Source organism: Globicephala melas, chromosome 6 (assembly GCF_963455315.2).
Source record: "Globicephala melas chromosome 6, mGloMel1.2, whole genome shotgun sequence".
In the NCBI taxonomy this organism is placed as follows: domain Eukaryota; kingdom Metazoa; phylum Chordata; class Mammalia; order Artiodactyla; family Delphinidae; genus Globicephala; species Globicephala melas.
The window spans coordinates 26,133,358-26,159,953 of record NC_083319.1 but is presented as its reverse complement, the minus strand read 5'-3'; the positions used below and the strand labels follow the sequence as shown (position 1 = coordinate 26,159,953).

The window sequence follows — 26,596 nt, the reverse complement described above, 5'->3', positions numbered from 1 at the left end:
AGAGGGAAGAGATTTATCAGGGATGATGACTAGATTTTTGGTCTGAGCACCTGGGTAGATGGTGGTGCCAGGAACTAAGATGGGGGAAAACTGGGAGAGGAGCAGGTTTCAGAGGGAGGGGAGGTCCAGAGGGAATCAACGGTTCTGTTTGGCCATGGTAAGTTTCAGAGGCTTACTATATTTCAAGTGAAGATATTGTGTAGGCAATTGGCTAACTCTATCCATAGCTAAGGGGAGAGGTCCAGGCTGGAGGTATTTCAAAACAAGGGGCAGGATGAGATCACCTGGTGACTAGCAGTAGATATACAGGAATACAGAGGGCGGAAGGTTAGATACTGAATTACAATACAGGGAGATATGTGCTGTGAATGGGGCAACACCAGGTTAGTGGAGAGGGAGGCTGGTCAGCAAAGTTCCGTGGAAGCATTATATCCACAGAAAACCAAGCAGTGACATTTTATCAGTGAGGATGCTGGTCCAGAGAGGTAATTTGCAATTAGTCACACAGCTAGTGACCTAACTGTAACTTTATACTTGAACTACTTTAAGTCAAACCCTATTAAGAGGCAGGATAGTCAGGCACCTAGGAACACAGGCTCTGGAGTCATTCTGCTTGGGTTCAAATTCTGGACCTGCCACTTACCAGGTGGGTGACTCCAGGTACATTACTCATCATCTCTATACTTCAGTTTTCTTATCTGTAAATAGGCATACTACAAATAGCTATCTACTTAGGGAATGCTTACTATGTTTCTGGTACTAAGATTTTACATACATTATTCAACACCCCCCTCCAATAATCAATGAAGTTGAATGCTATTATTATCCCCATCTTACTGATGAGAAACCGAAAGCATATTTACGCATTCACAAATATTTACTGTGCCTGCATTACATGTTTCTTCATGCTAGGGGTACATCAGGAGATACAACAAAGTCCTTGCCTTTGTGCAGCTTGTCTGTGATTTACTGAAAGGAGAAAGATGATAAACCTAATAAATATGTATACTATATGGCAATTAGAAGATGATAAATGCTATAGGAAAAACACCAGGGTAATGGAGCTAGGAAAGTTGCTGTTTTAAGTCGGGTATCCAGGGTAGACCTCTCTGAGAAGGCGACATTTGAGCAAAGATTTGAAGGAGGTGAGACAGCGAGCCACCCAGGTAGCTAGGGAAAGAAGACTCGGAGCGGAAACAGCAAGGGCGAAGGTAGGCTCTCAGGTGAGAGCGTTTGTCTAACATCCACCAACAACGCCTAGGGCCAGCCGTGAGAGTAAGATATGAAAGGAAGGGGCTGTGTATCCAGTTCTAAGAACTTTGACTTTTACTCTGGGTGAGATGAGGAACCACTGGACAGTTCTGCCCGGGGGAGTGATATAACTTGACCTTGTATTTAGGCTCAAGGTCCATCAAGGCAGTCTAGCGCTGGAGTCAATGCTCTCAGAATAAAAGAATCAGTCGCCGGCACAAGGACTCAGCCACACAGCGAGCGCCCTGCAAGCGCCGGCCCACTACTGTGGCTGTCACAATCCTTTCACTTAAACCCCACCCCGACCTACCGCCCTCTAGTTCCCCAGCTCCAGGGCTCCGCATCCACTCAGTCCGGTCTCCACGTAGCGCTTCCCCGGCTATGGATTGCGCAACTCAGACAACAGGGCGGAGCCTGGACGTGGGCGGAGTCTGGACGTAGGCCGAACCGCGGCGGGCTTGGAGAACGCCCGGGCCGAAGACTCTCCATGGAAGCCCCGAGAACCCCGAGACGCCCACTGACTGCGCCTGCGCACGCGCAATCCAGGCCGCCGACATTCCAAAACGGTAATCCGCGCCGCCCCGCCCCAATTCCGGGGCGGAGTTCTTGGCTGCGCCTGCGCACAGGCTCGCCGCACCCTACGCCTGCGCGTTCAGCCAGCCCGACCCCATCCCCCAGGTTTTTCGGGTGGGGGAGGGGGTGCGTCTCGGCGAGTCACGATGATGGCGGCCACCATCCTGTGGTGAGGTAGCGGATTCTCTGCTGATCTCGCAGAGCCCCTGGCGCTTCCTGCAGACTCAGTGGCTGGCGCCGGGCTCGTGAGGAAGCACGGTGGCTCGTGCTCGCGAGGAAGGCCGCAGTCGCGGAGGCAGCGGCGCGGCCCGGGGCCAGGGCTGGGGGAGAGGCCGCTCTGCAGGGCGAATGTGACAAGCCCCCACCCCCACCGCTTTCCTCCCTAGTGCGCGAGGAGCGCGGGCGACCCCGGGGCCCCGCCAGGCCACAGACCCCGCCCAGCGGCCAGCACCCGGAGCAGGCCCGGCAGCGGAGCTGCGCGGCGGCACCATGCTGGTCACCCTGAAGACCCTACAGCAGCAGACCTTCAAGATCGACATCGACCCAGACGAGACGGTGAGTGCGGCGGGAGCGCGGAGCCCGGCACCGGGCAGGGGCGGCGCGCGAGGCGCCCACCGGGCCTGGGCTTGGGGCGGTGCGGCGGGGCCGTGTGCGGGGCCCCGGCCTCAGCTTCTAGAGGGGCCCGGCGGCGCGCCCGAGCGGGGAGACCTCCGGTACACCCTAGAGGGCCCGGCGAGCGGGGTCTTGGGCCCCGGGCGCTGGATGAGGCCTGCGGGCTCCGAGCGCGGGCACGGCCCGGGGGCCCGGCGGCAAGCGGCCCACCGGACCTTCAGAGTTGGCTGTGGGCTTTGTGGCAGGAGTAAGGGGAAGCAGTGGTCGGACACCGAAGCCCTGGTGGCAGATGGCGTGGAGTACACGCCCGCTGGGCACAGGAGGCCTCGGCCTGGGCGCTCTCGGCGGAGGGTCCAGAGGGGGAGGGGAGGTCAGGGCTGCCTCGGTGGTCTAGCCGGGCTCCCCGATGGTGGGTGCACGGGTGGGGGAGGGAGATGTCGGCGTCACCACTGTCCCTGAGTGGACCTGGTTAGGCGCTGAGGTCTAGGAAGCGCTAACTGGAGATAATGAGCCTTAAATAAAAAGTATCAGATTCCGTCTGCTGCACAGTGAGAGGCGAGTGGTGAGGGGTGGTGAAAATGCATTCTTTGCCCCCTTCGCCGCAGAATTGGTGACCCTTTTATTTGCCTATATCTTGAATCGTTTCGCTGCAGTTCTCCCGCCACCCAACCCACACCCATGTGTAGATTGCCCTTTGAGCCCTCTTTGGTGGTGAAGTTTGTTGGGTTAGAGCCCTTGAAATCCAGGCTCAAACTTAACTCCAGATTAATGAGTTCCCTGTGTTAGAAGTCTTGAAGTTGTAGGAGTCGGAACTCTGCACCCAACCCCCAAGTAATAGCCTTTCAGGGGAGAAAAAAAGAAAATAAAAACTTTGAATCTCTTCTGTAAACTCTTGAACACCTCAGAAGTTTACGTGTTAAATTCTCATGTCATCCTGTGTATTTGTGAGTGCAAAAAGGCACTGTGTTGAAATCAGTACAACTTTTTGCCGAGATCTAAAAATGCCATTCAGTGTAAACTTATTTGTGTTCTGGAATTGTGATGCTGTACACCATTGAGGTTGTCATAAGGCTGTATTTAAAGCAGCAACTTTCAGCCCATCTGTATTTTTAAGAATAGGTGATTCAATTTTGGTGGAGATCTGGGGCCTTAGTGTTAGTTAATTAAATAATCCTGAGCTCCCATGTGTGGCTCTAACTTATTTGCTATGTGCCTGTTTTGCAAAGATGTGAAGATTAAATATTATTTGATTGGTGGTCAGTAAATGGAATCGATTATTAATCACTCCATACCTCTGAGTGAGGGTATAGTGTTATGTTTTACCTATATCATTTAATCTAAAGTTTTCTACACCTTTAATTATTTAAAAAAAGTAGTTCCCAACCTTTTGGGAATTGTGGTACTAAATGATTTTAGTTCAAGATATTTAATTATATGTGTACATATGCTGTGTGGTAAATTCTTAAAGGTGCAGGAGATAGCAATTTTAGATGAGAAATTCAGTGTTCTCAGAAGTAATTGACAACACCCTGTGGATTGCTATTACTAACAAAAATCATATTCTTCCTGAGTATTCCTTTACTGCTTGGTGTATACTTGGAAGTTAAAGGATGAAAGTTAATGCAGCTGTTTAATGTTTTCAGACGAAACTTTTCATAAAATGTTATTGACTTTGGATTTTTGTAGTGACACGTGTTGGTGCTGCAGGAACTTTACCAGCTTATATTCACAATTAATTCCAAGATTATTGAAACCTAAAGGATTTTTTTTTTTGGTAAATATCTGTGGATTTATTGAAGTTATGCAGTGACTTTCTACAGCTCCACTGAATTATTTATGTTCTATAAAGTTTGTATAGCTCTTTAGGCATTTTATGCATTCTTTATCTTAGAGCCAATATTGTATTTGTATAGATTCTTAACTGTACTTGCTGTTTTCCAGTTTATTTCCAAGGGGATTTAAGTTATATGAAACATACTTCTAGAGGTATATTTTCAGAAAGCTCAGTTGTTACAGAGAATTGCTTCTTTAGCTTTTTATTGCTGTTTGTCCAAATATAATTTTGTATAATTTTGTATAAAAATATTTTATATTTTTTATAATATAAAAGCTAACATTGTTAGGCTGGGACAAGAAATGAAAACACTTAATCTGGATATACTGGAACATTTACATTAAAATGACTTGTGGGTTTTTACTTTAATGGACTTAAATTTTAAAAATGGGAAAAATGTTAGAACTATTTTAATTCCATCTTTATAGTGATTTTTAATTAAATATTTATTTTTGATACAGCATTTGAGAAAATTCCAGTAAGAAAAGAAGCAATGAAAATTACATAAATAGAGGGAGGCTGTAAGTGTCCTGTTTATAATTTGTGAAAGCTAGATAACCAAGGATATTAGAAATAGATCTAAAATAAAGGGAAAAAAATAGGATTTTACTGAGACCTCTAGGGAGATTCACATAAAATGAACAGATTTTGGTCTCTAAGACCTCTATTTTGGCTGCTCAAAGGTTTTATTTTTACCTAGAAGGAACTAAGAAACCTTAAGGAACTTAAGTAACTTGAGGTGGCCGGTATAGAAACTTGTGAGCTTGAGATGAGCAGGAGCGAAAATGAGTGAAAGGACTCAGAGATAAGAGGAATCATGGGAGTGAATCATTTGCTCAACAAGTGAATGTTCAGTGAGCTTTGACTGGCAGAACTGGAGGAGTACAGGGACATGGGAGACATGGTCTGGGTCTTCTTGGGAGCCATATTGACATAGTCTTAGCTCCGTCAGTGGCTATAGAGTAGATGCACAAAGTAGAAAAAGCAAGAGGATTTGTTTTTAAGGTGTTTGTATTTGCTTTAGTGTTTGAATGTTGAAAGTCCTCCCTTGCCTCTTTTTTAACAAGAGAAACTTTCTTAACATTCATTTGCCATTTTGTACCATTTACTTGACCATTACCATGCACTGCCTTTAGTGTTAACCATTACAAAACAGTGATTTTATTATTACAATAATAATTCATCTCCTCATAGAATAACTGGGGAAAAAACCAACAGTAAGTTTCAGGTGAGACTTTAAATGCATAAGCTGAAATATGATTGTATTATATAAGTGACATCAAAGTTATGTGTATACATTGGAAGTTTTTGGTAAGAGAATTGTGAAGATACAGTAGTTTTAATTTCTATAGACAGTATATCTAATATGCTATGCAGTAATCTGCAAAGAATTAACCTCACTTTGTGGTATATTTGTGTAATGGTGATTATGCTATAAAATACTACTTGAGTACTAGTCTTGTACATGGGATTTACTAGCCATCATTTATTAGCAAATTGTTCCCATTGTGGCTTATTGTATTTTAACAGAGTTGTGCTGAAGATAGTACCTTATTATGGAAGTTCCCTCGATTATTAAAACATTAAGTAGTAAACATATTAAAACACTGTATCACAGAGGTAAAAACTAACGTTTCTTGGCATATTGGTAAAACAAAATACTGTAGTACCTGGGAAGCCTGGTATGGTTTGTATCAGACCTTTGCTCTTTCTATACTTGGCACACAGTAGGCATTTAATAAAGATCTTTTGAATGAATTAAATACATTTTTTGGTGAATTGCCAAGTCAATGATCCCTCAGTGTTTGCATGTTGATTTATTTACTGTTTGTTGAATACTTACTAAAAATATCAGGTCTTGCTGTCATGGTGTGTACATTATAGTGGAATAAATTAGTCGAAAGCAAATTTTAAAAAACAGATAGTGGTAAGAGTTATGTAGAGAATTGAAATAGGGTGAGGTAATTTGATAGTGTATGACTGGGTGGCTACTTTTAAATTGGTCACAGAAGGCCTTTCTAAATAAGGTGACATTTAAACTGAGATCTGAATAGTAAGCACTCAGAGATGGGGAGAGTGTTTTCTGTAGGGAAAGACCTTTAAGAGTGTGTTTTGGGAATCAAAAAAAGGCCTGTATTGTTGATCTAGTAGTTAAAGGAGAAGAGAGGTAAGGGATTAGAGTTAGGCAAGGGGCCAGGGCCTGTAGGGCTTTGTAATAAACTGAAGGTTTTCAGTGTAAAATAGGAGGCCTTTGGGGGCTTTTCAGCAGAGGAGAAAAATTATTTTTTTTATGATTTGAAAAGGTTACTTTGCTGTATGGAGAATAGATAGTAGGAAGACCATTTAGAAGGCTTGCACAACAGTCTTAAGAGGTCAAGGCTTTGACCAGGGAAGTAGGAGTGGAGATACAAAGAGAGGTGGAGGGATTTGAGATATGATTGGGAGGATAGAGTTGAGAGAATTTTTTGATGCGTTGGAGTGGGGAAAATTGAGAAATCAAAGATTAAACATAGGTTTTGGTTGTATAACTTGTGTGAATACTTGTGTTCTTTCCTGAGATGTGGAGGGCTGGGAGAGGGGCAGGTTTAGGGGTTGGGGTGGAAACTCAAGACTTACGTTTAAGATGCCTATTAAACATTCAGGTGGAAATGACAAGGAGATTTGCTATGAATTTCCGTCCCAAAGGGGCATTTGGGCTGGAGTTAGAGACATGACAATAAGCAGCATATATGTTTGACCTCAATCCATTGGACTGGATGAGACCATCTTGCCACAGTCTTTTTCAGTGTCCATGCCTTGCAAAATTGAGTCCAAGTGCCTAGATTATCCCTTATGTGTAATTAACTTCTCTGCTACTGGAATTGAGGAACCCTGGTGAGAATGTAGTGGGATGGGGCTTAGGGCTGAAGCCTGGGATGCTATAACACGTGGAGATTGAGTACTGAAGAGGTCAGTTAAGGAGCAACCTTTGAGGTAGGAAGAATCCAAGAGAAGAAAAAAGTTTCAAAGAGGAAGAAAAGGTCAAATGTATCTACTGCTTGAGAAATCAGAAGTAGGATTGAGGAATGAGTGGGAAACATGTGAAAATGATCACAATAATTCTGAGCGTCACAGCCTATGGTAGGCATCGTTTAAAACACACACACACACACACACACACACACACACACACACACACACACACACACACCAGAATTGTGGAAAATATGTAATAGTGTATGTTTTAAAAAGAAGAAATGGAGACCAGCATGATTGGTAACTTGCCTGGGGTCATACAGCAATGGCCTTGGTAGTTTTACTGTCTGTGAATGATGTTCTTGCCCATACTCTGACCTTCTGTTCCTTAATCGCTCATCCATTGATCTTTCCTTCTACTCTACCTCAGTTATTCAGACTCATGACTGGTAACCACCTCTTATCACAACCAGTAACTGTAGCTCTTCCCCCCATCCACAGTAATCAGTTTTTAGTATCCCACTTTAACTTCCCTCTGATTCCAATGCTAATGAGACTTACAGTCTATTCCATCCATACTCCTTTTCACTGGCCTTCCCCTCGTGCCCAGCTAAGATAGAGTCAGTGACTATAATCACTCCCTTGCAAGGGTCAGGTATAGCATGTCTCTTGAGCCAGGCTGCCTAAGTTTCAATCCTGGCCTTAGTACTTGCTGTGTGATGTGACCTTTGGCAAGTTACCCGATTTTGTGCCTGTTTCCTCATCTGTAAAAAGAGAACACAGCCATGGAAGTACTAACCTCACAGGATTGTTTTGATGGTTATATGAGTTTGATGTGATACACAGAGTGCTTAGTGATAGTGCTTAACAACATGGTCCCACTCTCACTCCATTATTCTTGTTTGAAATACTCCAAATATGATTAAACTCAAGTCTGTGTCTGTACCTGTGCAGCTAGAAGGCGAACACATAGGCACCTTGACTTGTCTCACTTAAATTCCTGAACAATAATCGTAATCAGGCCCTTGTAGTGACAGTCATACATTTCACTATTCACTTTTCCACTGTCATAGGCAGATTTCATATCATCTTCTCTCTTTATTTTCAATCAGTGACCCTAGATTTTAGGTTTTATTGAAAATATAGAAACAGTCGGGACAGAACTTTTACAAGATCCTACTGGAACTCCCTACCTGCTAGCCTCCTTTTATTGTGGAGATAGCTATGTATTGTGGATGGTGCTATCTAAGGCCAATCCCCCCCCACTTTAACACAGCATCCTAAACTCTTGTCATTTATGAAGGACATCACTCCATCAGTTCTCCTTTTCTACAATCATTGATTTTTCCATTTCTAAATTTATTTAATTTATTTCTGCATTGGCTCTTTGCTGCTCTGCGCGGGCTTTCCCTAGCTGTGGTGAGCAGGGGGCCACTCTTGTCTGTGGTGCTCGGGCTTCTCACTGCAGTGGCTTCTCCTGTTAACGGCGCACGGGCTTAGTTGCTCCGTGGCACGTGGGATCCTCCCGGACCAGGGCTCGAACCCGTGTCCCCCTGCATTGGCAGGCAGATTCCCAACCACTGTGCCACCAGGGAAGCCCAATTTTTCCATTTCTAGAGTATCTAAACATTTTCCTTGTCTTAATAAAACCCTCCCTTGTCTCCACATTTGTCTACTCCTTCATTTCTCCCTCTTCCTCACATCAGAACTTAAGAGTAGCTCTTGAGTCTGTTTGCTTTTTTTTTTAACATCTTGCTCTTTCAAATACATCATGCTATTCCTAAACTAGAGGAGAGTTTTCTCCCACTTTATAGTTGCCCTGTGCCCTTGAGCATAGTACTTAAATCTCTTTTCTTGTGAGTAAAATGGGAGTAATAATACTTTACCTGCCTTCCTCGTAGAGTTGATCTGAAAATCAGATGAGATTATGGATCTGAAAAATTTTTGGTGAATTGTGAAATCAGAAATAAATCTATGCAATTTCTTTTTTAACAAGTCCTGTTTACAGTTATTTTGATCAGTATTTTCACTGTCCTTTTTGAACAAGGTTTGTGTAAGTGAGATATCCTCATTTTCTTAGCTTGATGTAATCAGCAATTTCAGTGTTGAGAGCAGTGTTCTAGCTTTAGCTTGGAAATTGAGATTATTTGATAGATAATGTATAAAATTTCTGTTGCCTTTGGAAAGAAATGTGCTAAATTTAAGCCTGCTGTAGAACAGTGAATCCTGCTGAAGGACACCATGTCTGTTGCCTATAAGTTTGGATAAATACATTCCTTGTGTAATGTCTCAAAGAGCTAATTTTATAATAGAATGAACTTTATAAACCCTTTAACATTACGTATACCTATTCCAGCAGAGGAAGTAGACCAACTACAAATGACTAATATGTACGAATAGGTCCTAGATACTTCAACAGGTAGATAAAAATTGTTATTTGTCTCTCCCTCTGCCCTCTCCGCCACACACTTCTGGTTGAATGAGGTAGGTGGCTTCTTTGTAGTATGTTAGATCCATTTTCTGCCTATATAGAAACTTGAAAATTTACAAGTAACTTGGGAGTTTCTACTTTTCAGTCTTCAAAGTCTGTGTCTGTTTTGATTGTTGAAACCATACTGTTAGGGATATATTTTATAATAGAAGAGATTAAATTGGCGTAAATAGGTAGGTTTAGGAGCCTGAATACCATAGTTTCTGTGGGGGGAAATTAATTCTGTATTTAAAATTATATTTTAAAAAGTAGCCTTTTGGATCATAACCCTAATTTGAGAATTGGTTGCCTTTGTTTACTGTTTATCCACATATTATTAATACTGTAGTCTTAGTTATTTCAGTTAAAAAAAAAAAAAACAAAACTCTTGTGCCACATTTTTTTCATTCCTTGGGTCCAGTGGGGAGATTTTTCCTGTTGCACTGATGTCAACCAACATCTTCATAATTCTGTTTTTAGAATTAGCAGAAACCAACTTTGTGGAAGAGATTCAGGAAATACTCCTTGGTGCCTGCACCAGTTTCTCAAATGGAGGGATACCACCCAAGGAACCAAAGAGGAAAAAGCTTTGCCCATAGCGTAAATCTGTGAAATTCTTTTGTAAACATATTTGGCTTTAGGTCTCTGTTTCCTTTTGCTAATCGTTTAATTGCCAAAACTTATTTGCTCTTACTAATTTTTTTTTTTTTTTTTGTGGTACGCGGGCCTCTCACTGTTGTGGCCTCTCCCGCTGCGGAGCACAGGCTCCGGACGCACAGGCTCAGCGGCCAGGGCTCACGGGCCCAGCCACTCTGTGGCATGTGGGATCTTCCTGGACCGGGGCACGAACCCGTGTCCCCTGCATCGGCAGGCGGACTCTCAACCACTGCGCCACCAGGGAAGCCCGAAAGAACTACTTTTAATGGTGGTTGGCCTGAACTAGGGTAGTGCCATGGGATGCAATATAGTGTTCACATTGGGAAGTAGTTAGATGGTAAGTTGGAACAACTGAATAAATGATTTAATGTGAGGAATATAGGAGAAGGAAGAGACAAATACCTCACAAGGGAATGGGATGAAAAAGGATAACTGATCTGCTTTTGTGTTGGCACTTTTTCATAGTGATTATCTCCCTTTTGGGGAAAAAATAAAAACTACGTCAACTATGTTTAGTATTAGATGTTGAGTATATTTTTCTTTTAAAATGCACAATTTTGTAAGAGAGAAGTATGTGGCTAGAAAAAATTTGACTTCTTGAGTGTTAACCATGCATTGTCTCTAGTTGAATCAATGGTAAACTCCCATTCTTTATCTAGGGGGAAATAAGCAGCAAAATGAAAGTTTAGTTCCTGCTTCTTGTTTGTTAGCCTTGGAGAAGCCTGGTTATTTACTGGGATCATAGTGCTCAGTTTTAGATCCATCCTGTTGAGATGACTTATTGGAAGTATTGGCACGGGGCTCAGCACAGAGAAGTCATAACTACATTGGCTGTTGGACATAACCTTTCCAAGGGAAACCATGTGCAGAGTTGCTACCTTTTCCTTCTTTGCAACATCCAGAAAGAAGGCCTTTCTTTATAGCTGTTTTAAAGTATGCTCAATTTGATTGAGTTAGGGAAGACTTAGACAAAGTAGTCTAGAAACCATCTTTCAGCAATTACATTATGGTTGAGATGCCTATGGGACATCCAGTGAAGGTGTCAAGTAGAGTCAGGAGAGAGCTGGGCTAGAGATACACATGACATATGAATGGTTCTTAAAACTAGGAGTAGTTGAAATGGATTATCCTAGAAGTCTGTGTAGAAGAAAAGGCAGTCTTGGGCATAGCCCTAAGTAACACTTAAAGGTCTCGGCAAGGAAGAGGATTTCAAAAAGGAGTAAACAGAGATAGGAGGAAAACCAGAAGAGTGTGGTGTTATGGAAGCCAAAGAAAAACAGTGCGTAAAGGAGAGATGAGTCAGTACTGTCAAATGTGGCAGAGAGGTCAAGTAATACTACAGAGGAGGACTAAGAAGTATCTGATGATGATGTTGCTGAATTTAGTGGTACTGGTGAGGGCAGTCTTAATGGAATTGTGGGAGTAGCACTACTGCAGAAAATAAACTGCAGAATGAGAACAAAGTCTGTGCCTCAGTTTATCAGCATTGTGTTGCACCCTGGAGTAATAAGTGTGGGGTTATGAGTAAGTAAAGACAATGTATAGTTAAGTTTTTGAAAATTACTTGAGACTAAGAGGAGGAGGAGACTGTGGGGGATTTTGTGTGTTTTTAAGATGATAGAGAATTGGGTCTGTTTAAGTGTGAATGGAAATGAAGTGGCTTTGAGGGAGAGGTTGAAAATACAACTCGGCGGGGTGGGGGAGTAGGCAACAATGAATCTAGCAAGGTACTGGAGAAAGGAATTAGATTTGAAGAGAGGGATAGCTTTCATTTAGTAGGGAAGAAGATTGAGATTAGGTGGATCTGGACGCAAAAAACCATGTGTCAGTTTGGTAGCAGAAAGTTGAGGGTGTGAGTTCCTGTGGTGTCTTCTGTACCTTGAAGTAGAAAATGGTCATCTGCAGGGGGTTGCGGGGGAGTGTTGGGAATCAGATTTAGAGGAGAGTACAGGTTTCAAACAACCTCTTGGAGGAGGGAGAAGAGGGCTAACCAGGGGAACAGAAGGATTGGGGGTGTCGTTCTTTTTCTCCAGTAACATTTAGAAGACTGGATATAAATGTGGATAGGCAGCTGGTTAGACATTAAAGGTGAGATGTGTTAGATAAGTGAGGTAGAAGAGTATGACACCACAGTGGTTGAAGTAAATTTTATTTTGAGTACTGACAAATAAATTCAACTGTGCTGGTCCAGATGTGGAGTTTTACCTGGTAGGAGCAACAGAAAGGCAAACAAGTCTGTGATGTTAGGAAGAAAGTGATAGAAGCAGTGGCATTATTGTCTAAGCTGAATAGAGCTTGCAGTAAAGATCAGAATGAATGAAAGTAGAGGCTCAAGGAACCAAAGTGGTAATGAGATGCAAGACCAGGTGTAGTGAACAGTTACTGAGAGAGCTGGTGGGAATAGGAGATTGGCACTTACCATTTCAAAGAGCATTTTGGGGATGATGAGATTCAGCCTGTGTCCTGAATGACTGTGAGTAGATGACTTAAGTGGATTGGAAGTAAAGATCATTGGGTTGAGGTTAAGGAACAATGCCAGAAGTTTGGACAGGTCAGGGAACCTGGTTCCAAAGTCTGGTTCACTTCTTTTCTTTTTTTTTGATGCCGTTGTAAACAGGATTGTTTACTACAAGGTATGTTTTTCATCTTTATTGAGATATACTTCAAATACTACAAAAGTTCACGTATTTTCTTTGACACATGACCCAAGGTGGTTTTGCTGCGTTGAATACACACACACACACACACACACACACACACACACACACACACACACACACACACACACACACACACACACACACACACACACACACACCCTCTGCCCCCAAAATGTCAAGGTGTCCTGGCATATTGCCCACAAAACATTATATCATTTGATACCCTTGTTCTGAGTGTGTCTCTTCACACTTATCACCAAAAATTGTTCAAGACAGTCTTTTTCCAGTATGACCGTCTATTGGATTAATGATGTCTGACATTAAAATTTGTGCTTTTGGTTACTAATGATGTTGAGCTTTTCTTTTTATTGGGTGTATAATTGTGAATTGCCTGCCCCTGTCATTTGTCCATTTTTCTGTTGGCACAAGAACCATTTTCTACCATTTCTCTTAACTTTTTATTTGCATTTTTTCTTTTGTTATGTGTCTTGTTATTTCTATTTGAGTTGCGTGCTTAGTTTATTAATTTTCCTTCTTTAGTAATAAACATGTTTAGTGTTAGTCTATGATTACTTTTTTAACCACATCATATAGGTATTGTTATGTAGAGTTCTCATTGTTATGTTTTAGTATTCTTTAATCACAGTTTTGATTTTTTGAAGCAATGTTATTTAGTAGTAAAATGACTAGAGGGTTTTTTTGTTGTTGTTTGTCCTCCTTTCCCACTCTTAATCATATATATAGCGGGTTGAGATTCTTGTGATGGATTTCCACTTTGGGGATATCAGAATAGCAGTGATGCTACTGGCCCACTTCAGGAAGATCAGTATAGCAAGGGTGATTTATGTGGCATTTGCAAAATACTCTGCTCTAAAGCTTGGAGTCAGAAGAGCTGGTTTTGGATTTCAGCTACTACTTAGAGTAGCAATGTGATTTGGGGAGGAACCCTACCTTTTGTATCCCTATTGTGACAGTTTTCCACTTAAAGCTCAGAGCTATCAATTCAGACAATATTTTTTTTTTTTTTTTTTTGCGATACACGGGCCTCTCACTGTTGTGGCCTCTCCCATTGCGGAGCACAGGCTCCGGACGCACAGGCTCAGCGGCCATGGCTCATGGGCCCAGCCGCTCTGTGTCACGTGGGATCTTCCCGGACCGGGGCACGAACCTGTGTCCCCTGCATCGGCAGGCAGACTCTCAACCACTGCACCACCAGGGGAGCCCCAGACAATTTTTAGAAGAATTCTGGGAACTGAAGGAAATGGAATTTTCCCCCTTGATTCTTGGTCATTTAAAGTAGTGAAATTTAGTTCCATTATGTCTCCTTGCCTTTTTTTTTCCTACTCCTGTGCCACCCTACTTCAGAAATTGATTGCACTCTTTTTCTAAGTATCAATACTTCATAATGAACCTGTGGTCATGTAATTTTAGGGATGGAAGACCATAAAGATCATGTATTCCAGTCCCTCTTTATAGATGAGACTGATGTTGAGAAAAACTGAGCTACCTGTTCAAGATCATTGAAGTAATACAGTGGTTCTCAAGTTTGGCTGAACTTTGAAACCAACTGTAAAGCTTTTCAAAAATATTGATGTCCAGACCCACCCTCAGAAATTATATTTTAATTGGTCTTTGTAAAGCTCCCTCAGGTGATTATAATGAAACATTAGCCACTTTTAAAGTGAATAATTTGCCTTTTAACATTCACATTTAACTTTTTTTTATTATTGTGGACAAGACCACTTTATTTCTTAGACCTTTTAGATTAGAGAGCTTTTCTTTACTTTCTTACTCTGTGAGAAATAAGCCCATAAACTTTATAGTGAGAATCAAAACTTTCTGCTTTTGAAACCTTTATTTTGAATAGACTTATAAAGTCAACTGATAAAGTCTTTTTTTAAAAAACTGTGTACGTGGAACAGATGGTAAAACAGTTTATACTTCTACCTAGTAGTATGGATTGTTAATAATAGGTCTTTTTGACGTAATATTATAAAGACATGATCTTTGAAGTTTTTGGAGTCATTGATAGTATGTATAAAATTTTTATCTTGCATCATTTGTTCAGATTCTGGATTTTCATTTGCTTAGACTTTTTCAAAAATCAAAAAATTTTTTCCTATAGGTAAGAGCACTGAAAGAGAAGATTGAATCTGAAAAGGGTAAAGATGCCTTTCCTGTAGCAGGTCAAAAATTAATTTATGCAGGTATGCATTAAATGCTGAAATTAATATGCCATTTTCTTGTGTACTGTGACATTCTTTAGTTTTAGAAATTGCCATCTTACAAACTGTAGTGTATACAAATTGATTGTCAGAAACATTGTACAAATAAAAGCAGAGAATGAACAGTCATTTGAATGTTATTAATATTCAGTCCTCTGTTTTTTCACATTTGCTTTATATATTTCTCCATGCAGTGATGTTAGATAGTTTTGCTTATTAGTTTTATCTTTTGTAAGTATTATGTAACTGGCTGTATTTGTTTTGTTTTGTTTTTTGAATTTAAAAATTTTTTTATTGAATTAGTTTGTGTGACATTGTATAAGGTGTACAGGGTGTTACTCTGATACACTTATATATTGTAATATGATTGCCAGTGTAACGATCTTTATCAGATTACATGGTTAGCAGTACGGTGTTATTGTCTGTGTTCATTATACTGTGCATTAGATCTCTATGGCTTATTTACTACTCATTAGAAGTTCGTACTCTTAAACACCATCACTCTTATCTCCCCCCAAACCCCATACCCTTGGTAACCACCAAGGTAAAATACTTTTTTTTTATAAGTTTAGGTTTTTAGAGTCCACATATAAGTGATATCATACTTAGCATAATGTTCTCAAGGTTCATCATGTTGTCGCAGACGGCAAGATATCTTCTTTCTCATGGGTGAATGATATTGTGTATATGGGTCACGTCTTTTTTATTCATTCATCCATTGGTGGGCATTTTGGATTGTTTCCATATCTTAGCTATTGTGAATAGTGCTGCTGTAGAGATGGGAGTGCATATGTCTTGTCAAAATCCTGTTTTCATTTTCTTTGGGTATATACCCAAAAGTGGAATTGCTGGATCATATGGTAGATCTATTTTTAATTTTTTAAGGAACTTCCATATACTCCATAGTGGTTGGACCAATTTACATTCCCACCAACACTGTATAAGTATTCTTTTTTCACCACAACCTCACCAGCCCCTGTTGTTTCTTGTCTTCTTGATGATAGCTATTCTAACAGGTGTGAGGTAATACCTCGTTTTGATTTGCATTTCCCTGATGCTTAGTGATGTTGGGCATCTTTTCATCTGTCTGTTCACTATTTCGATGTCCTCTTTGGAGAAATGTTGGTTTACTCTGATGATTTTTAATCAGATTGTTTGGTTTTTTGTTATTGAGTTGACTGAGTTCTTTATGTATTTTGGATATTAACCCCATATCTGATATATGGTTTTCAAAAATTTTCTCTCATTCTGTAGTCTGTTCCATTCTGTGGAATTCTTTTCATTTTGTTGTTTCTTGCTGTGCAGCGCTTTTGAGTTTGGTGTAGTTCCATTTGTCCATTTTTTTTGTTTTATTTTTTGTGCTTTTGGCATCATGCCCAGAAAATTATTGCCAAGACCAAAATCTCTGACTTTCTTCCCTACACTTTCTTCCAGGAGTTTTATGGTGTCAGACCTTATGTTTAAGTCTTTGATCCATTTCAAGTTAATTTTTGTGAGTGGTGCAAGATAGGGGTCCACGTGTTTCTTCAGTTTTCCCATCAAGCTGAGCATCTTTTTTAATCTATTGGAATGAAACCATTTATACTGATTATGTGTATTAATGTACTTGGAATCATTCCTGTGAAATTAAATTTCAGTTTATCTGTTTTTTAAATAAAATATCAAAATTGAAGAATACAGAAGACCTTATATGTCAAAAGACACTATAAATAAGCGACAGGAGAAGAAAGATTAATATTCAGATTATATAAAGAGCTCTTACAAATCAGTAAGGAGAGGATGACCCAATTAAAAAGCAACAAAGGATATGAATAGGAAATTGTAAATTAACTAGCCTCACTAGTAACCAGAAAAATGTGTGTTAAAAATAGACTTGATATGTGAATTTTGTGGAGAAAATTCTTTTCTTTGTTCTTGAGAAGAAATACTGAGCACTGTCATTGTAGATGTCGGTAAGGTGAATCTTGAGTTGCCCATGGATTCTTGTCTCTTCCTACATAGAGATTTTAAAGTATTTTCTTAACTGAGGTGGTTTAGAGGAAACACCAGCCCTGTGATGAGGAATCAGAAGCCTGAAGAGATGCATGTAGTTGATGGCAGACATAAAACTAGAATTTCTGCTTCCTAGTCTTGGCCTGTTTTTTCAATCCTATGCTGAGTAGAGACACTATTCCCTTTTGTCTTAATGCTTGCAGCTTTTGATTCAATAACTTTTTAAAAATGGAAAACGAATTTCAAGGAAAAGGAAGCCTGAAGGAATCCTGACCTTTCATTTGTCCTTCTGCATGACTAAAATCTTACATAGTCTGTGTGCCTTACTCAGTTCTATATTATCTTACCATTTCTGTGTATCAGGACACTATGAGTATCTTATTTTTATAGCAGTGGAACATTTCTGTGTTGCAGGTATCCAGTATTTGTGGGAGCAGGCAGTTCGTTCATTTTTTCTTCCATCACGAGGGATTATAGGTTATTCCGGGGAAGGGGTGGGGAATCCTTGAGCATCTCAAAATTGAATTTTGTTTGTCTAAATGATCTCCTCTTTCTCAGGACCTAGTTAATATTTCCTTACCCAGCAAGTCTTTTTTATTATAAGTAATAATTTTTAAGAAATGTTTGGGATTGAGATATCTACATACAGTATATGAGTTTGCTATCTTTTAGTCAAATGCTTATTTATGCCTTCTTAACTAATCATGTATCCACTTATGTTTATCTTGGCTGACTGGTTAATCTTTTTCTTTGGGGAAAGTTTTAATAGAATTGATGTTGGTGATTGTTTTAACCTCAGTTAGTGTAAGACAAAGTTACGGTGCCTTCAGTAATATGTTTTTTTCTTAATGTGCTAGGCAAAATCCTCAATGATGATACTGCTCTAAAAGAATATAAAATTGATGAGAAAAACTTCGTGGTAGTTATGGTGACAAAAGTAAGTTTCAACCTCGTTGTATATATCTTTATGCATGTGAGTTTAAAAAGAAAAAAAAGATGATCCCAAGTCTTGCGTTACACTTTCAAGTGAAAACAGTTTATACACATCCATAGTGGCATGCACTTAATTGTTATTAAAGATTTTAACAGTTTGCTTTGAGTCAACTATAAAGTTAATAGTTTCATATATTTGTAGTTTGAGCATAACTTTAAATATGTCAAAACAACTGATATGTGAAGTGTCATGTTAAAAATTATTAGGTATTGTTGGATTAGTAAAATCACTAATTGTATAATTATTAGAGAATGTGATTCTTAGAAATTGAATAAGTGTTTCTCATTTTGTAGTTTTTAATAAGAGTGCCTTAAAAGGATTTGCTAATTGATGTACTAGACCTAACAAATACTTCAGGGCCAAAAAGACATATAGATTAACAATTTCAGTGATATTTCTTAGCCAGTGGGATAGATTTTTAGAAACTAAAAAAGGGAAAAGACAGCTAAGCGAACGATGGAATGATTATTGTGAGAAGGTTTTTAACAGGAACTTTTTTGTGATTTATTGGACTGAAATAAAAGTCAAAAGTTTTTCTCTAAAGCAGAGAATGAATATGGATTCTCTCAGGATTTTTGTTTTATTTATATACTTGTTTAAAGATACGTAAACATGCAGTAGAGAGTTAAGACAGATAGAGGAGTGGTGGTGCTCATGATACTTTTAGGACTGAATTATGATCCTAAATTCTAAACTCCTAATAATCTCAGAAGAGTAGTGTTACTTGTAGCACCCAAAATAAATTTAAATAGGTAATTGGAAACCAGTTTGTCAAAGACTGTAGATAGAGTAAATGTGAGTTTCTTTTAAAGTCTCAAAGTAATTGATATATGCAGTAGAAAACAAAGTTGAACAAGTAAATTTTTTTTAACATCTTTATTGGAGTATAATTGCTTTACAATGGTGTGTTAGTTTCTGCTTTATAACAAAGTGAATCAGTTATACATATACAAATATCCCCATCTCTTCCCTCTTGTGTCTCCCTCCCGCCCACCCTCCCTATCTCACCCCTCTAGGTGGTCACAAAGCACAGAGGTGATCTCCCTGTGCTGTGCGGCTGCTTCCCACTAGCTATCTATTTTACATTTGGTAGTGTATATATGTCCATGACACTCTCTCACTTTGTCCCAGTTTACCCTTCCCCCTCCCTGTATCCTCAAGTCCATTCTCTAGTAGGTCTGTGTCTTTATTCCCGTCTTGCCCCTAGTGAACAAGTAAATTTTAATTATGGAATACTTTTGTAGTGAGAAATGAAAAGCAGCTGAACAGTTTACATGTACTGGACTTAATTTTTTTTAATCTATTAAGAACCGTATTGATTTTGCTGTATTTAAGCACTTATTAAATGTTAAACTTTAAATACACAGGAACAGAATCATATGAGGAAACTTTGCCTCATCTAGTTTTTTCAAAAACTGTGGTACACAACACAAAATTTACAGATTTAACCATTTTTAAGTGTTTGGTTCATTGGCATTAAATGCATTCACATTGTTGTGTAGCCATCACCACCATCTGTTTCTAAACCTTTTTTCATTTTCCCAAACTGAAACTCTGTACCTGTTAAACAGTAACTACCCATTTCCCCTGCCCCCCAGCCCCTGACACCACTGTTCTCCTTTCTATGAACTTGACTACTTTTCGTACCTCGTATAAGTGGAATCATACAGTATTTGTCCTTTTGTGACTTGTTTATTACCCTTAGTATAATGTCTTCAGGGTTCATCCGCATTGTAGCATGTGCCAGAATTTCTGTCCTTTTTAAGGCTGAATAGTATTCCCTTGTTTAGTTTTATCATACATAGTACATAGTGGAAAATGTGGTAGCCACATATTTGGGTATGTATTTGTTATGGTCTTATTTCCTTTATTATTATAGTAACGTTGACTATTTAGAACATAACTAAGAGTTAAGCAGGATAGGTAAGTCCCATCCCCCTACCTTGCACAAGGCACTTTTTTCCAGTACACTCTATACTAGCTCAAATAGAACAAGGCACAAATCCACTCATTGCATTTACAGTTTGTTGATTTATACTTGGGGCAAATTATGTTGAATTTTAATCTCATCTTCCATCAAATCAGTTACCTTTTCACCTTAGGTAAGTTATGAGCTAAGCAGGTAGTGAGTATTGATAGGCTGGAGAAGAATAAAACTCATATAATATGATTTTTACCCATATGTAATTGCTTTTTTGCTTGGTGGGAATGTTTATGGCTCTGATTCTCGTTCAGAAAGTGCTGAGCATGCGGTTATAACTTTATTTGGCCTTTATTTGTCGGTTTAACTGTATATACATCTCAAAAGTTATGTTAATCTCTTTGTACTTACACCTATTGGCTTGTAGTCAATATTGGGATTTTCTTCCCTCCTCTAAAATACAGTAGACTTTCTGGCATGTTCATTAATCATACTTCTGTTTATACTTTCATTTCAAGAAAGTTATTTTTGTTGCTTTCAAATGACGATAAATACTTTGAAGTTGTAACCAAGAAACTTTAATTGTGAAGTTTTGGGGGGAATTATGTGGTTCTTTTTCTGGATACACATTCTGTACGTTTTAAAATATTTGCTTCTTTTGGTTCTTTTTCATAATGATCCGAAGACTGAAACCGTTGGCTAAAGCTAATGGAAGTTGATAGTTAATGTATATGCTCTCATCAGCTTTGAAAGAATAACATAAATAGTGATTCAGATTGCCGCTATTGATCACTCATTATGTCACCTTACAAAATTATTTTCAAGTTACAAACTTGTATTAGTGTTATGTTTGTAGCATCCAGAGATCAGGTAATAATGCAGTGTTTTATCATAATGCATTATTTTGATTTGTAATGTGTTTAGCCCAAAGCAGTGACAACACCAGCACCAGCTACAACTCAGCAATCAAATTCTGCCACCACTACCACAGTTAGTTCCTCCACAGCACCAACTGTGGTTCAGGCCCCAACCCCTGCCCCCACTTTGGCTCCCGCTCCCACTCCCACACCTGCATCTGTCACTCCAGCATCAACGACAGCGTCTTCTGAACCTGCACCTGCTAGTGCAACGAAACAAGAGAAACCTGCAGAAAAGCCAGCAGAAACACCAGTGGCTGCTAGCCCAACATCAACTGACAGGTAAGAACTGGATTCTAGGAAATTGTATAGGAATATGTTTATAACAGTGACTTCATGAATGTATTTATTTTGATTATTGTTTTGATCAAACTAGCTTTCTATCTACTATGTTAAACTTTTTCTAAACTTTGAACCCTGACTAAAGCAGTATGCTTGTGTCTGTTCGGTAATCTGAATTTGTATACTCTGCATTGTTTTTTTTCTCCCAGGGTGAAGGGAAAGGGGTCAGTCATTATTCATTTTGTGTAGAAAAGTTAGGAAATACAAATGACCAAAAAGAAGAAGAATTATAAAATAATCTGACAGTATATTATAGCTTGACACATTATAAATAACTTGACATTTGTCCCCCAATCATTATTATATTTGACCTATATTCTTTGACTATTGTCACATCTATCATAAACATCCTTCCATGTCAGTAAATTTTTCCAGTTGCTACGTAGTATTGTGTTTGGGTCTAACATTTGTTAGGTCTTAACCTTAGAAAAGAAATTAACGTCTTTGGATTTTTCCTCATCTGCAAAATGTGGATGACAGCAGGACCTATCTCATAGAGTTGTTATAAGGATTAAATGAAATAAGTAAAAGATATGATATAGCACATGGCACACAGTATGTGCTGAGTAAGTATCTACATCTTTGTGAAGTTGTATAGAAATTTAAGTTTTTGCCTATGTAGATCTTTAGAACAGAAGAAAAAGTGCTGGGATATTTGGGGAGCAAAAAAAAGTTCTTGTGGGAAGTTGGCAGTTAGGATTATTGAGTAGTTTGTGACAAAGGTTTTTTTCCCCAATGATAAATAAAATAACCAAAACAATGCTTCAGTTCTCTTGGCTGGAAATCATACACGGGAATCTCTTCTTTATCTGAGAGCCTGAGTTGCTTTGTGTCCAGTATGTATTGGCACTGAAGCAAGCGGTTTGTATTTTGTGACTTTGGTGCAACTCAGGACCTCAGTGGCAGTAGCGTCCTGGAATCAGGACCAGTCACAATGGAAAACTATGCAGCATTTGGAAACACTGACATAGAAGGATGTCTGTGATAAATACAATGATGAGAAAGAATTTAGTCATGAATTCTTTCTCATCATCTTTCATTTTAGTGTTTTGTCTTTGAGTGCCGTTTCTTTGAGTCAGTCAGCCATGTTGGGAGGGGTTTGAGTCACCTGGTTTGTTGCTGCTTCGGGCCTCTTTTCAAGGATTTAATTCCCCAAGAGAACACAGGTTCAGGTAGTAAAATATTTTCCCTATGTCAGCCTGCTGTACTTTGCTTTAGGCATTCTGAAACACTGTTGCCTAATTTGGTACTTCTCCCATGTGCAGCTAGAATTGCATACAATCACCCTTAACTAGTGGGAGACAACCCAGAGTCGGCCTATGCTATTGCATCTAAAGGCTGTTACATCTTTTCTGTGTATGGGAGGGAACTTATAAATTTCACAAATTGGTTTTCCAAATCATTTAAACATTGTAAACTTAATTAAATATGTCTTGAGTTGGTACAGTATATCATATTTTCTTAATTGCTTTAAGCTCCTTTTAAAAAGCTCCATAGTGTAAGAATTCCCAAATTGATCAATCCATTTTAATGTGCTAATATCATCAATTCAAGTTTTTTTATTATCTCTATTCTTTTTATTTCTTCTTGGGGGTACAGTTTTATTCATCTGTTCTCAAGAGTCAGGATTATCTTTTCAGACCCATAGAGATTACATAAAGGAGTTGATGGTCAGAAAAGCAGACTCCAGAGTTGCCTACTTACTTGGGCTTTGTACACCAACCTTTTACTCTTTTTTTAAAAAATATAAATTTATTTATCTATTTATTTATTTTTGGCTGCTTTTGGTTCTTTGTTGCTGTGTGTGGCTTTCTCTAGTTGCGGTGAGCGGGGACTACTCTTCGTTGCAGCGTGTGAGCTTCTCATTGCGGTGGCTTCTGTTGTTGCGGAGCACAGGCTCTAGGCGTGTGGGCTTCAGTAGTTGTGGCACGTGGGCTCAGTAGTTGTGGCTCACGGGCTCTAGAGTGCAGACTCAGTAGTTGTGGCGCACGGGCTTAGTCGCCCAGTGGCATGTGGGATCTTCCCAGGCCAGGGCTCAAACCCATGTCCCCTGCATTGGCAGGCGGATTCTTATCCACTGTGCCACCAGGGAAGCCCAACCCTATACTCTTATTTCCCCAAACTATACACCTCAGAGAAGGATAGCACAGAAAGGGAAGGGAGGGAAGCTCAGAAAACCAGCTGCTTAAATGTGCCTTAGTTTCTTCATTTGTGCTATAAAACATTTAGTGTCTTATAAAGCACAGAACTCAGTGAGATAATTATCAGGAGATACGCTGGTATGAATTTTGAGGAGTGTCAGAAAGTTTGTTTATCACCCTGGCCTGACATTTCATTATTAGGGATTTGTTTTTTTAGGTCAGTTTTGTTCTTTTAAAAACCACATATTGCAGTGCAAATTCCACTTGTTGATATCTACATTAGAGAAACTGCACTTGTGCACAAGGACTGCATTGCTTGTAATTGAGGACAAATTGGAACCAACCTAAATATCCATTAGTAAGGGCATGACTCGACATGTTATTTGTATTAGAGAACTGTGCTATTCCAGTGTGGTAGTGAATAGACAACATCGGCATCACTGGGAGTTTGTTTGAAATTAATTGTTAGGCTCCACCCTAGACCTCTAAATAAGAATTTCTGGACGTGGGTCCTAGAAATCTGTATTTTAACAAGCTCTCCTGGTGAATTCTTGGGCTTCCTAAAGTTGGGGGAGCTCTGATATCCAATACTACAGGCCAGTTAAAGTATGCAGTGTATATGCATATTAAATAAATGTGGTTTCAAGGCTTTGTTATCAAGTGAAAATAGCAGATTGCAGAACAGTATAGGCAATAACCACAAACCAAACAAAAGCCACATAACAACATTGCATATTTTCTGTGGGTGGCATATTAATGTGTAGAAAAACAGTAGCAGAGGGACAACACACTAACGGATAAAGTGGTTTCCTCTGCGGATGGGGAGGGGAGGAGTGTTGAGGCAGAATCAAGATTGAATGGTGGTTAAACGGTTGAGGCAGAATCAAGATTGAATGGTGGTTAAACGGTGGTTAAATGGTGGTTATCTCAGTCTTATCTGTAATGTTTAAAAAGAAATTTTAAAACAATGTGCAAAAATAGCACAAATTGTTCTATAAAAGAACAGTAACAAAGGGGTCTAATTCTACCAGATAGTAAAATGTATTATGCATGGTAATGATTACAATTTAGTATGGCTCTTAACTAGAAAGACTGCTTGGTGAAATAGTAGTCTAGAAACAGACCAAAATACATACAGGGACTTAATATAAGATAAAAATGTAATTGCAGACCACTGTGGGGAAAATGCTATTAGGATAAATGTCTAGCCTTCTGGAGGTAAAAAAAAGATGGATCACATCTTACACTCATAAAAATAAATTTTAGATGGATAGAGATTTAATGTAAAAGTGAAACCATAAACTAGAGGAGAGCATGGGAAAATAATCTTAACCCAAAAAAGTCATAAAAGGAATGATTAATACATTTGACTACAGAAAGAATTTAAAGGTTGGAAACCAAACAAAAAATGTCTTTATAGTTTGATTTGGTCAATTAAATGGAATACTATGCACCCCTGGGGAAAATTTAGGCAGTTGTAGTTCTGCTGACATGCAGTAATTGTTCAAACACACAACAACAAGACACAGGTCAGGTCTAAGGCAGGAGAATTTGTTTTCCTATATATATAGTATAGAGCTGTAGTATATAGTTCTTTTTGATATTTTGCCTTCTACATGTTAATTTTACTATCTAGTTGATGAAGATATGTTAAAAATTATACCGAAGTATTGTCTTAATCATAACAATCATGTTGAGTGTTATGATACCAGGCACTTTGCGGAGCACTTTACCAGCAGTAACCCTACCCACAGCACTTAGGGATACATGGGTACCATTGTTGACCTCATTGTATTGGTGAAGAACTGACTGAGGCTTACAAAGTAATTTAGGAATTCAAACTTAGGTATTTCCGTTACTCTTACTATGCTGTAGGGTTTTCTCAGAACTGAAGTCTACTGTGTTTTGTTTCTAAAATTGGGACAGAGGTATATGTGTGTATTGTGTTGTGTGTATGTTTTACTCCAAACTGCTAACTGCTGTCTTTACCACTTTTGTAAACCTCAATTTATTTTTCTTTGGCCTTCTCTTTATGGTCTTTCATTATTGTGTTTGTGTCTTCTTTGTTTTCTAGACTCATCTTCTGCAATTGCCTAACAAAACTTAGTCCTTCTAAACTGGCTTAAAACTTGGTTACAGCTTGGGTCTATCCTCCCTCTGCATCTTTTTGTTTATGCTGCGTTCCTTGACCTGAAGGCTTTCTTGCAGTTTCTGTGTTCAGAACTTAACTATAAGACCTAATGAAATTCTACTATGTAAAGACTTCCCAGGCCTTTCCAGCCTAATGCAGCTTCTGCATGTGCTGTTTATCATATACAGCTTTTGATATTTCTTTTACTGTGACTTGACTTATAGATTATTTAATTTTTCTTGTAAATTCTTTCAGGGAATTAGTTGTATGTTATCTTTTTTGTATTCCTTAAATGGTAAGCTCTCTGTAAGGATGTTCTTTTATATCTTTGGACATTTTAAATGATGGATTTGCAGAACAGAATGAGTATTAAAATTGAAAATTCTTCCCATGCCGTAAATGTTATGGATAAAGCTTTGGGGTTTAATCTGGAAGCCTTTTTGAACACTGTAGCCAGACTTCTACATTCAATTAAAATCAAAGAATCTCTACAAATTGGATAGCTACTAAACTTTAAGGTAGATTTTACATACTTTCTGATACATGATTTTCTAAAAACATTTTACAGTACATCAGGTGATTCTTCTCGGTCAAACCTTTTTGAAGATGCAACAAGTGCACTTGGTAAGTATCTACATTGTAAATTACCTTGTAAGAGACAGGGAGGAGGTTTAAGTTTCATTTTTCTAGATCACGAAAATGTTCATTTTCATGGTTGCTTACAATCAAGTGGCTAAATGATTTAGATAATTCAGTTGATGTTACTGAAGACTTTTGTAAGTTAATGTATTATATATTGAATCCTTTAAATTGTATTGTTAGAGTTAAGCATACTTCTTGCCTTAAAGCAGATAGTTTTCCATTTTCCAAATGTGGGTTTTAAATGAGGTTTTACAAAGTTTGATCTGTGTACAGGTTTAT

General features: G+C 39.0%; 1 protein-coding gene across 2 annotated transcripts in view; it reads left to right on the top strand.

Annotated features, from left to right (window-relative positions):
- Positions 1-1,918: 1,918 nt before the first annotated feature.
- RAD23B (RAD23 homolog B, nucleotide excision repair protein) overlaps positions 1,919-26,596 on the top strand; it is a 43,485-nt gene continuing 18,807 nt past the window's right edge. The window contains exons 1-5 of one of the 2 annotated variants that reach the window (XM_030859101.2): positions 1,919-2,379; positions 15,138-15,219; positions 18,087-18,166; positions 21,069-21,343; positions 26,244-26,299. In XM_030859101.2, coding sequence (XP_030714961.1) covers positions 2,314-2,379; positions 15,138-15,219; positions 18,087-18,166; positions 21,069-21,343; positions 26,244-26,299 — 559 coding nt within the window. In that variant the 5' untranslated portion in view covers positions 1,919-2,313. The remainder of the gene's footprint in view (positions 2,380-15,137; positions 15,220-18,086; positions 18,167-21,068; positions 21,344-26,243; positions 26,300-26,596) is intronic. The other variant, XM_060300661.1, reaches the window with a different exon arrangement.